Source organism: Dipodomys merriami, unplaced genomic scaffold (assembly GCF_024711535.1).
Source record: "Dipodomys merriami isolate MVZ:Mamm:240054 unplaced genomic scaffold, mDipMer1.0.p SCAF_63, whole genome shotgun sequence".
NCBI lineage: Eukaryota > Metazoa > Chordata > Mammalia > Rodentia > Heteromyidae > Dipodomys > Dipodomys merriami.
This window is the reverse complement of record NW_027206213.1, coordinates 7626907-7640776: the sequence shown is the minus strand read 5'-3', so window position 1 is coordinate 7640776 and position 13870 is coordinate 7626907. Positions and strand designations below refer to the sequence as shown.

Genomic DNA, 13870 nt, shown 5'->3' with positions numbered 1-13870 from the left:
AATACATTATGCTTCATAATAGCAGTTAATATCTGTTTACATAATGATCACAATTCTTTGAAAGAACAATTCATGAAGAAAAGTTACTTGATTTCACCAGGTGTAATGGTTTATACTCAGAATTTCAACACTCAGGAGGCAGAAACAAGAGGATCAAGAGTTGAAGGCCAGAGGCAAGAGGATCGGGAATTCTAGGGCCGCCTAGGCTGCATAGTGAGACCCTGTCTCAAAAAATACAAAAAGTTATTTGACTTTGGCAGAGCAGTAACTATAATCCTTTTTTCTGGTAGCCCAATTTGATACTAAAATTTTGTGTTCTGAATTAATATTGTAGCACAGTGTTTCTCCTCCCTATGTTTTTTTTTATTCTTTCTTTTTTTTTTATTATTTTTTATTTTTTTTGATTTCCGGTTGTGGGGCCTGAACTCTGGGCCTGGGCGCTGTCCCTCAGCTCTTCAGCTCAAGGCTAGCGCTCTACCACTATGAGCCACAGCGCCACTTCCGGCTTTTTTCTTTTTGCTTATGTGGTGCTGAGGAATCGAACCCAGGGCCTCGAGCATGCAAGGCAAGCGCTCTACCACTGAGCCACCTTCCCAGCCCTATGTTTTTTTTTTTTTAATAATGATGTAATAGCAGAGGGGTATCAAACTGATGTAATTGTCAAAATAAATTCAAGCAGTGTATAATTTTTAAAGAAAATCTTATTTTTGTTGAATTAAAATATCTGATGCATTAGCTAAACTGTATTCTTTTTGTGTGTTTGCACCTGAACCGAGGCTTGAACTTAAGTACACCCTCACTGAGCTTTTTCACTTTTTTTTTAAGCTTAATTTGTTATGTTTAAAAATTATTTTTATTTTTAACCTTTTAATTATTTCTAAATAGTTGTACAAAAGAGTTTTAATTGGGCATCTCAATTTATGTGACTAATGCCTCTCAACCAGTGTCACCCTTTTCACTGGGCTTTCTTGCTCAGAGCTGGAAATCTACCACTTGAGCCATGCCTCAGTCCTATATTACTTTAAAATATGTAAATAAGCACATTATAGTCTTTTTTTTTTTTTTTGTCAGTCATGGGGCTTGAACTCTGAGACTGAGCACTGTCCCTCAACATTTCAGCTCAAGGCTAATGATCTACCACTTGAGCTACAGCGCCACTTCCCGTTTTCTGGTGGTTTATTGGAGATGAGTTTCATGGACTTTCCTGCTTGAGCTGGCTTTGAACCTTGATCCTCAGGTCTCAGCCTCCTGAATAGCTAGGATTACAGGCGTGAGCCACCGGCACCCAGCACATTATAGTCTTAAGGATCCTTTTATCTATATTTATAATAAATCTTGACAAACTTTCTTGATGATAAAAACACCTAGGAAGGTGGCTCAGTGGTAGAGTGCTTGCCTTGCATGCATGAGGCCCTAGGTTCGATTCCTCAGCACCACAGAAGCAGAAAAAACTAGAAGTGGTGCTGTGGCTTAAGTGGTCGAGTGCTAGCCTTGAGCTGAAGAGCTGAGGGACAGCGCCCAGGCCCAGAGTTCAGGTCCCATGATGGGCAAAACAAACAAAAAAACACCTAAGTAAGCCGTGCTAATTTTTAATTTGATTTTTCAACTAACAATTTTAGCTATTTTTCTTTCTTTAACAGCATATAATTTTTAGTATTTAATTATTCCCTCATGCTTATAACCATTAAAAAGTACTTTTTTATGTCCCTCACAAGAATTAAAATTACTTAATTGGTGTTACTTTAGTAAACTTCATATATAATATATAACTTCAAAATAAATAAAATTTTAAGCTAGGTAAATTATGCAACAATAAAATTAGTAATCTAAGATACAAGGTGGCAAGACATTTGAGAAATTCTGAATGTCAGAATCCTATAAAACTGATTTATTGTCATAAATCTTCAAAAACATTCTATTCTCTTACTTCCACTAAATGTCAATATTCTTGGCTCATCTTCTAAAACACTAATAATTTCATTTCTATGTAACATTTCTTATGAAGGCCAAACATGGTGATCCATGTATGTGATGAAGCAAAAGACTTGAAAGAAGATTTTATTTGCCCACGAGATCTTTTGATATCAGAAATGAAGTACTTTGCCGAATATTTGTCTATGGATGCCCAGCGCTGGGAAGAGGTGGACATTTCAGTTCATTGTGACGTTCATATTTTCAACTGGTTGATAAAATATGTTAAAAGGAACACTAAGGAGAATAAAGATTGTGAAATACCCAATTTAGGTAAAAGATAATCTGTTTATTTTGTAGTGCAATTTGTGTCACTTAATAATTATATCAGGGCAAAAGTGAAATGTAGAAAATCGTTTGAATACTAGTATTTATACTCAGGAAATTGGGATCTCATTTATTTTAGAAATATAGATACTATAGTAAATTTGTGACAAAAAATATGTCTCTAGTTCAGCAATTCTTAACATATCAGTTCTTAACATGTGGACTGCTGAGGTCTTGGAGACTATTTTAGAGGGTCCACAAGGCCCAAACAACTTCCATAATAATACTAGCATATAATTTATTTGTTTTACTGTGTTACATTTTGTTTAAATAGTTCAAAAACAATAGTGAACAAGACTGTTGTAGCTTTAGCCCAAATCAAGGTAGGATTCTAAACTATACAGTGTATTCTTCAACACCACGTACTCATAGTTAAAAAGGAAGAAAAAAGCTGGTGGCTGGTGGTTCGTGCATATAATCCTAACTACTCAGGAAGCTGAGATCCGAGGATCTCAGTTTGAAGCCAGCCTGGGTAGGAAAATTTGTGAGACTTTTATCTCCAATTAACAATTGAAGGGGCTGGGAAGATGGCTCAGTTGTAGAGTGTTTGCCTTGCATGCATGAGGCCCTGGGTTCAATTCCTCAGCACCACATAAGCAAAAAGAAAAAAGCCGGAAGTGGCACTGTGGCTCAAGTGGTAGAGCACTAACCTTGAGCTGAAGAGCTGAGGGACAGCGCCCAAGCCCAGAGTTCAGGCCCACAACCAGAGGGGAACTATTAAAAAAGCTGGAAGTGGAGCTTAGGCTGAAGAGGTAGAGTGCTAGCCTTGAGCAAAAAGAGCTCAGGGTCTGAGCCCAGGCCCTGAGTTCAAGCCCCAGAACTGGCACAAAAGAAAAAAAAAGAAGAAAATAAAAAGTGTAGGTTTACCTAAAAATGTGTCGATGAAGCATAAAGATTACTAACCATATTATATTTCCACCCTGAAGGGGGCTTGCATTTCCTAGTACATACCATTGTATCTTGCTTATCTTGAGGAAATGCATATATTTTCTTTAAAAATGAGTTAATGGCTTAGAAAATAACTGACAGTATTTGCTACCCTCAAACTGCCAACCCCCTGATCTCTGTTTCTCCAGTAGCTGGGATTACAGGCATGAGCATTGTTGCTGGCTGCAGAATCTTTCCAAATTAAGCATTTTTTCATAACAAGCACTTGAGGCTTATTTATTTATCTATTTGTTTATTGGTGGAATTGGTGCTTGAATTCAGGGCCCTGCGCTTGAGAGGGAAACTCTCTAGCACTTAAGCCATGCTCCTAGTCCTATTTTCCTTTAGTTATTTTTTTTACCAGTCCTGGGGCTTGAACTCAGGGCCTGGGCATTGTCCCTGAGCTTCTTTTCCTCAAGGCTACTACTCTAGCATTTGAGCCACAGCACCACTTCTGACTTTTTCTGTTTATATGGTACAAGGAGTAGAACCCAGGGCTTCATGTATGCTAGGCAAGCACTCTACCACTAAGCCATATTCCCAGCCCAGCTTTAATTGTTTTTTAGGAAGGCTATCATAGTTTTACCCAGGTAGGTCTCAGATCTTAATCCTCCTACCTATGCTACCTACATAGCTTGGATCACATGCATGGACCACCACATATAAGATGGAGTCTTGCTAACTTGCCTGTCATGGCATTGAACCACAGTCCTTTCCATCTCCACTTCATAAGTAGCTGTGATTACAGACATGAGCCACTGGACCTGACTTTGAACCCCCTTTAGAAATAACCCCATTAATATTCTCACTAATCATTTTTAAAATTTTCTCTCTGTTACTTTTCTTTGTCATATCCTCAGCTTGAGTCTTTGAACTTAATAATCTAATTCCAGAGCAAAATTTTTATGCATTTTCTACATATCTCATTACTTAACTGAATTTTCTTTCTTTTGTGTGTGTGTATATATGTACATATATATGCTATATAAAACATGTTATATTAAATTGTTCTTGTTAAAGGAACATCCTCTTTTAAGGTAAGAAGGATCCTGTTCTGAGATTGAGCTATAAATTAAAAGGAAATTTAACTCTTTTTCTTTTGTAGAGCCAGGAAATGTCATTTCAATTCTTATTTCTTCAGAGTTTTTGAAAATGGATTCATTAGTAAGTATTAATTTTTAAAATACAAACTTTTACTCACTTAGGCTCTCTTTTCTTCAAATGTCTAGAAAACTCTAAGGCATCTTCCTGAAAGTTAATTTAAAAGTGTAATTTCATTACAAAAATTGCTTGTGTTAGAAGCACTTCCTTCTTTTGGAATAGCATTAAGACTACTGAGTATCTTTTATAAATTAAACCTATAAAAGAAGTAACTAATACTGAAGGAATAGCTACTGTGGTTTAACAGGGTAGATTAACATAAAATGTAAAATTAATTTAGTGACTAAAAATGCATGGATTATGCTTTTAGAATTTTATGTTTGAAAGTTATTGCTATGCTATCCATTGTGCTCCAGTTTTTAACATTTGTTTTCTATTCTGTTTTTTTTTTAGGTTGAGCAGTGTATTCAGTATTGCCACAAAAATATGAATGCCATAGTAGCTACCCCATGCAACATGAACTGTATTAACGCAAATCTTCTTACACGTATAGCCGATCTGTTTACACACAGTGAAATTGATGAATTAAAAGACAAAAAAGATAAGTTTAGGAGGTAATGCTTTAAATTTAATTTTTAAAATTAAGGTTATTATTAAAAGAAATGTATTTCTATTTAAATTTTAGTGAAGTTATTTATTTATTTTTGGTGGGTTGTGGGGCTTAAACTCTGGGCTTTGGGTGCTGTCCCTCAGCTCTTCAGCTCAAGGCAAGCACTCTACCACTTGAGCTACAGCGCCACTTCCAGTTTTCTTGTGGTTTATTAGAGATAAGAGTCTCATGGACTTTCCTGCCCGGGCTAGCTTTGAACCACAATCCTCAGATCTCAGCCTCCTGAGTAGCTAGGATTACAGGCGTGAGCCACCGGTGCCCAGCTTGAAGTTATTTTAGAATATGTATAGAAATATATTTCTTTTCTTTTCTTTTCTTTTTTCTTTTTGCCAGTCGTGGGGCCTGAACTCTGGGCCTGGGCGTTGTCCCTCAGCTCTTCAGCTCAAGGCTAGTGCTCTAACACTTGAGCCACAGCACCCCCTCCTGTTTTTTCTGCTTATGTGGTGCTGAGGAATTGAACCCAGGGCCTCATGCATGCAAGGCAAGCACTCTACCACTGAGCCAACTTCCCAGCCCAGAAATATATTTCTTTTAAATGAAGAGTCAATGCTTGCTCATGACAAAAATTAGCAATTACTTTGTAAAATGAATATATGATAGTCATTAATTATGTTTTAAAATTATTCGACAGGCTATAGTATAAAAGGGAAAAGTGGTATGGATGAGGTCAGCAATAATCCTATTGCTTAGGAGCTATTTGGGCTGTAGCTAGGTATGACTGGAAGCAAGGAGCAACATGACCTGATTTGTTTCCAAGAGATCATTCTGATTGCTATGCAAGAAGACCTTTTAGAGGGCCAATGTAGTAGTCTGGTAAGAAAGGAAAGGATTTGGATAGGGTATGGGATAATGTGGAAATAGAATTTCAGGACAATTAAATTTTTAACTTGAGCAATTAAATGGATTCTAGGTAGTACCATTGATAGAAAAAGAAAGATTATAGGAGAAAGGATTAGGATGAGGAAAATCAAGAGGTAGATATGGGTTTTGTTGAGGATAATAATATACCTTCTGGACATCCAGAAGGGCTGGTTGGTAGCTAGTTGGCATTTTAATCTGGATTTTAAGTCAGAAAGTAGGGCTTAAAATCAAAATTTGAGAGTAGATGAGATTGAATGGAACTACATGAGATTCTTAGCAAGAGAATATAGTACTTTAAGGGTCCTGTTCTAGAAATATTTGCCTCCTTGAACATACCCTTCTCTGTTTTTCTCTTCTCCCTAAATGCATTTTTTGTGTGATATGAAATAGGGAATAAAGATGCATTTTTTTCCAAAGACTATGTTTTCCCCATAAAATTTGCCTTTGCTACACTCAAGTTTCTATGTGTGAGGTCTATTTCTGAGTCCCCCATTTTTTTGTTGTTGTTGTTTTGCCTATTCTTAAGTCAGTAGCACCCAATCTTACTTACAGTAACCCTAAATAATTTCCTGTGTCTAGTAATCCAAATTTTCCAACTTTGCCCCTTTTTTCAAAACAGCTGTTTGAGTATGATAGGTTGTTTACCTTGCTATGTAAATTTTATACTGGTTGTGTCTATTTTCTCTCATTATCACATAAACCTGTTGGTACTTAGAGTTAATATTAAACCTTTCGATCAGTTTTAAAATATTTAACCTTTTAAAAATAATGATTCAGTTCATGAGCTAAATTATTTGGGTCATCTTTGTTTTAGCAATAGCTTACTGTTTGGGGTGAAGAGAAATTTCCCTTTTTAACTAAACTTACTCCTAGAGTTGCTTGTGTGAATGTGTGTGTATGTGTGTGTGTGTCTGTCTACCTTTCTATCTTGTCTGTATGTATATATGTGTACTATTATATTTATCTTCTTTTCTTTTACCAGTCCTAGGGCTTGAACTTAGGGCCTGGGCACTGTTCCTGAGCTTCTTTTGCTCAAGGCTAATGCTCTACCACGTGAGCCACTGTACCACTTCCAGCCTTTTTCTGTTTATATACTTTTACTGTTTATGTACTAAAGTATCAAACCCAGGGCTTTGTGCATGCCAGACATGCACTCCACCTTTAAGCCACATTCCCAGCCCAGAAATTATATTCTTATTTATTTTATTTTCTAGTTGTTATGAAGAAAATATTAATGAAAGCTACCTAAACTTAAGGTTCAAGTAGAGAACCAGCTAGAGAAGGAACCAGTGACTAAGAAAGGAATTCAAAAACAAAGGTTCTAAAGGAGAAATGGATTAAGTTACCTAATATGTGGAATGCTGCTCTGTTAAGACAGAGGCTGGTGCTGGTGGTTCACTCCTGTAATCCTAGCTTCTTAGGAGGTTAAGATCTGGTTCAAAGCCAGCCCTAGTAGGAAAGTACATGAAACTTTTCTATCTAACCAGCACACATACACACATACACACACATAAATAAGATGGTGACAGAAATATGGCCAATTGGATTTAGAAACATTTTTCCCAGATACTTTACTCTAAATGATTGCTAAAACATTGAGCAGCACTTATTAAGGATAGGCTGGTGAGAAGATACTATTTAAAGACGGTATATACTGTATTATGATCAGGATGATCTTTCAAGAAGAAATGGATAATGCAGAGGATTATCCAGGATAAGGCAACACAGAATTATCCAAGAGCTAAATAGTTAAAAGTAGAAATGGAGTCCTAAATCTAGATTTGGCCTTTGAGGGAAAATGGAGACAGGCAGAACATACATTGGAATTCATGTCATTCTTTTTTGTTTTGTTTTGTTTTGCTTTGTTTTGTTTTGTGCTGGTCCTGGTGCTTGAGCTCAGGGCCTGGGTGCTATCCCTGAGCTTTTGTGCTCAAGGCTAGGTCTCTACCACTTGAGCCACAGCTCTACTTCTAGCCTGCTGGTGGTTAATTGGAAATAAGTCTCACAGACTTTCCTGTACCGGCTAGCTTCAAACCATAATCCTCAGATCTCAGCCTCCTGAGTAGCTGGGATTATAAGTATGAGTCACTGCTGCCTACCTGACTAATGACATATTTTGAATACTTTAAGTTCAGTTATATTCTGTTTAAAAATAATCACATTTAATTCTTAATATTAAGTCTAGCACTATTTACAGACATCCATATAACCTTCTAAACTGTATGAATTTGGAATTATTAGCTATATTTCATAGGTGGGAAAACAAGATTTACAGAAAGCAAATTTCTAAAAGATTATATACCTAATTATTAGTAGACTTGTTAGAATTCTCTAAACCTCTAATCTTGAATATTCCAGTAAGAAAGACTAAAGGAGAGGTAGATATCCATCATCCTTCTTTCCTGGTAAACATATGTTCTTAATCAAGGAGTTTTCATTGGTCAGTTTATTTACATAGAAAAATAAGTATATATACTTAGTATATATTTAATATATCTACATATATATTTATTTAATATATATTTATATGTTATATATCATATAAGATATAATATATAATACATATGTTACATAAGTATTATATATACATAAATCTATGTACTAGGTATATAGATTAATATATATATACACCTAGTTATTGGTATATATAATATATATATATTAAACTCCCAAGAAGAGCCTCCTTTAAGTACTTATTATTCTTATTATATACATGCATATGTAGGTCAATGTTTGTTTTTATCAATGTAAAATAACTTTAATAAACTAAATGTAGGAAACTAATTTGTTGGTCATTTGTTGTTGATAGTAAACTTTTTTGTAAGAAGATTGAGAGATTGTTTGATCCTGAATACTTCAACTCAGACTCTCGGGGTAATGCAGCAACATTATATAGGTAATGTGTTTTTCCTTTGGTATGCTATACCATGCAAACTCTTCAATTTATTATATTATTTTGTTCCTTGAATAATTTTGCATTGTCTTCATATTATAGGTGCTGTTTGTGTAAGAAACTTTTAACAAAAGAAACAGAAAGAAGAATTTCTTGTGTTCCTGGAAAAATCAATGTGGATCGACATGGAAATATTGTCTATATTCATATAAGGTATAATGTACTTATACAAGCATAAACTACTTTTTGTTTGTTTTTGAGACAGAACCTCATTATGTATCTCAGACTTGCCTTGAGTTCAAAATCTACCTACCTTAAGCTCCCATGGCCAACCTATAACGTACTTTATTTGGAGCAAGATAGCATCTGTGTGAGTGTGTATGTGTATGTATGTATAAGCATCCATACATGCTCTTCTGCTTGTGTTGGTACTCAGCCTTGAACTCCAGTGCCCTCAGGTATTTTTTTTTCTTTTTTTTTTTTTTTTTTGTCGGTTGTGGGGCTTGAACTCTGGGCCTGGGCGCTGTCCCTCAGCTCTTCAGCTCAAGGCGAGCGCTCTACCACTTGAGCTACAGCGCCACTAACCCTCAGGTATTTTTGTTCATAACTGGAACTCTACCACTTGAGTCATGACTCCAGTCTGACATTTTGCTAACTAAGTAGAGATACAGTTTCATGGACTCTTCTGTCCTGGCCGGCTTCTGTGATTCTCCAGGTTTCAGCCTCCTGAGTAGTGAGGATTAAGTGCATGAGCCACAAGAACCTGGCTAAGATAGTACCTTTTCTTTCAAAACAAATGCTACATTTTGTTAGGTGAATTTTATAATGGTTTTAAACTTCAAGATGATTTGAATTCTTGTCTACTAATTCTGGACAATGTCATTAAAATTCTTTTTTTTGTTCATCATTGGGCTTGAACTCTGGGCTTGGGCACTGTTTTTGCATTCTTCATCTCAAGGTGAGGGCTCTACCTCTTGAGCCATAGCACCACTTCAAATTTTCTAGAGGTTTATTGGAGATGAGTCTTTCATATCTTTCTGTCTGGGCTGGCTTTGAACCGTGATCCTCAAGATCTCAGCCTCCTGAGTACTTAGGATTACACTTGTGAGCCACTGGCGCCCAGCAAAATTCTTTCTTTTTACTAATGTATTTTAGTTGTTTATATAAATGTTATATTGCATTTTACACAAGAATCAAATTTACTTTCAGATGAGTTTGGGTTAAGTAAGGAAACTTATAAAACTGAAATTTCCATAATCTTTGCACATTGTCAGTACTCCATTAATACATACTGGATTAGCAACACATTCCCATTTATGTTCAATACAAGTTCCTATTCTAAGTTGAAGGAGTGGTATAGTAATTTGACATAATGCCTTAGGAAAGCAGAAACACACACACACACACACACACACACACACACACACACACACATATTTTTCTTTTTTTGCCAGTTATGGGGCTTGAACTCAGGGCCTAGGTACTGTGCTGAGCTTTTTTGCTCAAGGCTATAGCACTCTACCACTTTGAGCCACAACACCACTTTCAGTTTTCTGGTGGTTAATTGGAGATAAGAGTCTCACGGACTTTCCTGCCCAGGCTGGCTTTGAACCACAATCCTCAGATCTCAGCCTCCTGAGTAGCTAGGAATACAGGCGTGAGCCACCAGCACCCAGCTATTTCCTGGCTCTTGATGTTCAGGATAGGTGCCCAGGAGTGGTATGGCTGGGTCGTAGGGAAGGTCTGTGTTTAGTTTTTTGAGGCACCTCTAGACTGCTGTCCAGAGTATACTAGTTTACATTCCCACCATTAGTGTAGTAGGGTTCCTTTTTCTCCACTTCCCCACCATTTGTTGTTCTAATTCACAGTGTTGCCCAATCTTACTGAGGTAAGATGAAATCTGAGCTGTCATGATTTGCATTTCTTTTATAGCTAAGGATGATGAGCATTTCCTCATGTGTTTTTTGGTTTGTTTTTTGTTGTTGTTGTTGCCATTCTTACCTCTTCTTCTGAGAAGTCTATCCTAGCTCCCTTCTCCCTTGCCCACTTAGTGATTAGTTTACTAGGTTTGGGAGGGGTTAGTTTCTTGAACTCCTTGTATATATTGGACATTAGGCCCTTGTCTGATGTATATATTGCTGGCAAAGATCTTTTCCCAATTCGTTGGCTGTCTTCCTCGTTTAGTAACTATATCCTTAGCTGTGCAGAAATTTTTTATTTTGATGTAGTCCCACTTTTCAAGTCTCTCTCGTATCTTTTGTGCCTCTTGGACGCTATTCAAATACCTCTATCTGTAAGTTCTGATGTTTCTCTCTGTTGCAGTAGTTAGAAAGTTATTTATTTATTTACTTATTTATTTACTTATTCATTGTCTGTCTTGGGGATTGAACTCAGGGCTTGGGCGTTGTCCCTGCGTTCTTCAGCTCAAGGCAAGCACTCTACTGCTTCAGTCACAGCACCACTTCTGGTTTTCTAGTGGTTTATTGGAGATGAGTGTCTCACAGATTTTCCTGCCCAGGCTGGCTTTGAACCCTGATCCTCAGATCTCAGCCTCCTGAGTAGCTAGGATTACAGGTGTGAGCCACTGGCGCCTGGCTAATAATTTTTAAATTGAGAAAATTAGACATAAAATGAACCTGGAAATGTGTTTACAAAAGTTACAACTATGATTTTTTTTATCTTTGAGTGATAGTATTATGGATGGCTTTAATTTTCTATTTGTGTTCTCTTGTGTGTGTGTGTGTGTGTGTGTGTGTGTGTGTGTGTGTGTGTGTGTGTGTGTGTGTGTGTGTGTTCATATTTATTCATGTACACACTAGGACTGGGACTTGAACTCAGAGCCTGGGCACTGTCCCTCAAAGCTGGTGTTCTACCTCTTGAACAAACCTCTACTTTCAACTTTTTGTGATTAATTGGAGATAAGAGTCCCATGGACTTTCCTGCCGGAGCTGGCCTCAAAACCTGATCCTCAGAGCTCAGGCTCCTGATTAGCTAAGATTACAGATGTGAGCCACCAATGCCCACTGTATGTGCATTTTCTGTGTTAAAAAATGTTTTAATTAGCCAGGAACTGGTGGCTCAAGCTGTAATCCTAGCTACTCAGGAGGCTGAGATCTGAATATCACAGTTCAAAGTCAGCCCAAGCAGAAAAGTCCATGAGATTCTTACCTCCAATTAGCCACAAAAAGCTGGAAGTGGAAGTGTAGTTCAAGTGGTAGAGTTCTAGCCTTGAACAAAAGAGTTCAGGGACAGCACACGGGCCTCAAGTTCAAGCTCGTGTACTGGCACATACAAAAAGATTTTAAACATTTAACATATCCTGTTTATTGAAAAAAATCTATGGGGCTGGAAAGGTGGCTCAATGGTAGAGTGCTTGCCTCCCATACATGAGACACTGGGTTCAATTCATCAGCACCACATAAGTAGAAAAAACAAAAACAAAAACGGAAGTGGTGCTGTGGCTCAAGTGGTAAAACTATCCTTGAGCTGAAGAGCTGAGAGACAGAGCCCAAGCCCAGAGCTCAGGCCCCACGACTGACAAAAAAAAAATCTAAACAACATTTTATATTTTAAACACTAAAATAGAAATATAAGGCAATATTTAACCTTAGTTCCCATGGACAATTTAAAATATTTCATTTTCTCTCGGTGTAGAATTTCAGTCAGAAATATAGTCAGGAACTCTTCATTAGTTATTAGAAGCATCTGAAATCCTACAAGTTTCTTGTATTGAGATTTATTTTGCCTTTAAAAATTATTTCCATTCTGATAGCAATAGCTATTAATAACAGTATGAAAAGTATAATTATAATTTTTTTTTGCGGGGGGGGTCCGGTCATGGGGCCTGAACTCTGGGCCTGGGCGCTGTCCCTCAGCTCTTCAGCTCAAGGCTAGCGCTCTACCACTTGAGCCACAGCGCCACTTCTGGCTTTTTTTCTTTTTGCTTATGTGGTGCTGGGGAATCAAACCCAGGGCCTCATGCATGAAAGGCAAGCGCTCTACCACTGAACCACCTTCCCAGCCCCAAAAAGTATAATTATAAGTAATTGATATTAACTTCAATGCCCAGTTTGGTTGTTTTATTCTAATTTTTTTTTGGCAGTCCTGGAGCTTGAACTCAGGGCCTGGGCACTCTCCCTGAGCCTCTCTGTGCTCAAGTCTAGCGCTCTTCCATGAGCCACAGCACCACTTCCAGCTTTCCCTGTTTATATGGTACTGAGGAATCAAACCCAGGGCTTCATGCATGCTAGGCAAGCAGTCTACAACTAAGCCAGCCCCTAAATATTTTTCTACAAGTTATCAGCTTATACACACACACACACACACACACACACACACACACACACACACACACACACACACACACACACACACACACACAAATATAACACATATATATGTCTTTAAGGAATTTTAAGACCAATGTATCTATAATTTGTAATAAGATGATGGTACTTTACTTGAACTAAATGGAAAAAGTAAGGAAAGATTAGAGAGAATTAAAAAGAATCTATATGTGTTGGCATATGCCTATAATAACAGCACTCGGGAGGCTGAGGCAGTTATATCTCAAGTTCAAGGCTAACTAGCACTATATAGTGAGACCTTGTCTCAAAAAAACTAAAAATGGGGGCTGGGAAGGTGGCTCAGTGGTAGAGTGCTTGCCTTGCATGCATGAGGCCCTGGGTTCGATTCCTCAGCACCACATAAGCAGAAAAAGCCAGTAGTGGAGCTGTGGCTCAAGTAGTGAGCTCTAGCCTTGAGCTGAAGAGCTGAGGGACAGCGCCCAGGCCCAGAGTTCAGGCCCCACAACTGACAAAAAAAAAAAAAAACTAAAAATGGTAGCCAAGCATTGGTGGCTCATGCCTGTATTCCTAGTTACTCAGGAGGCTGAGATCTGAGGATCATGGTTCAAAGTCATCCCAGGCAGAAAAGTATATGAGACTCTTATCTCCAGTAAACCACCAGAAAACTGCAAGTGGCGCTATGGCTCAAGTAAGTAGAGTGCTTGCCTTGAGCTGAAGAGCTGAGTGACAACGCCCAGGCCTAGAGTTCAAACCCCACAACAGACCAAAAAAAAAACAAACCAGGCTGGGAATGAGGCTTAGTGGTAGAGTGCT

At 37.7% G+C, this 13870-nt stretch overlaps 1 protein-coding gene across 5 annotated transcripts in view; it reads left to right on the top strand.

Annotated features, from left to right (window-relative positions):
• LOC138815270 (SANT and BTB domain regulator of class switch recombination) overlaps positions 1-13870 on the top strand; it is a 62734-nt gene that overhangs the window by 12200 nt on the left and 36664 nt on the right. For 4 of the 5 annotated variants that reach the window (XM_070004569.1, XM_070004572.1, XM_070004571.1 and 1 more), the window contains 5 exons: positions 2006-2244; positions 4331-4389; positions 4780-4940; positions 8667-8753; positions 8853-8963. In XM_070004569.1, coding sequence (XP_069860670.1) covers positions 2006-2244; positions 4331-4389; positions 4780-4940; positions 8667-8753; positions 8853-8963 — 657 coding nt within the window. The remainder of the gene's footprint in view (positions 1-2005; positions 2245-4330; positions 4390-4779; positions 4941-8666; positions 8754-8852; positions 8964-13870) is intronic. The other variant, XM_070004573.1, reaches the window with a different exon arrangement.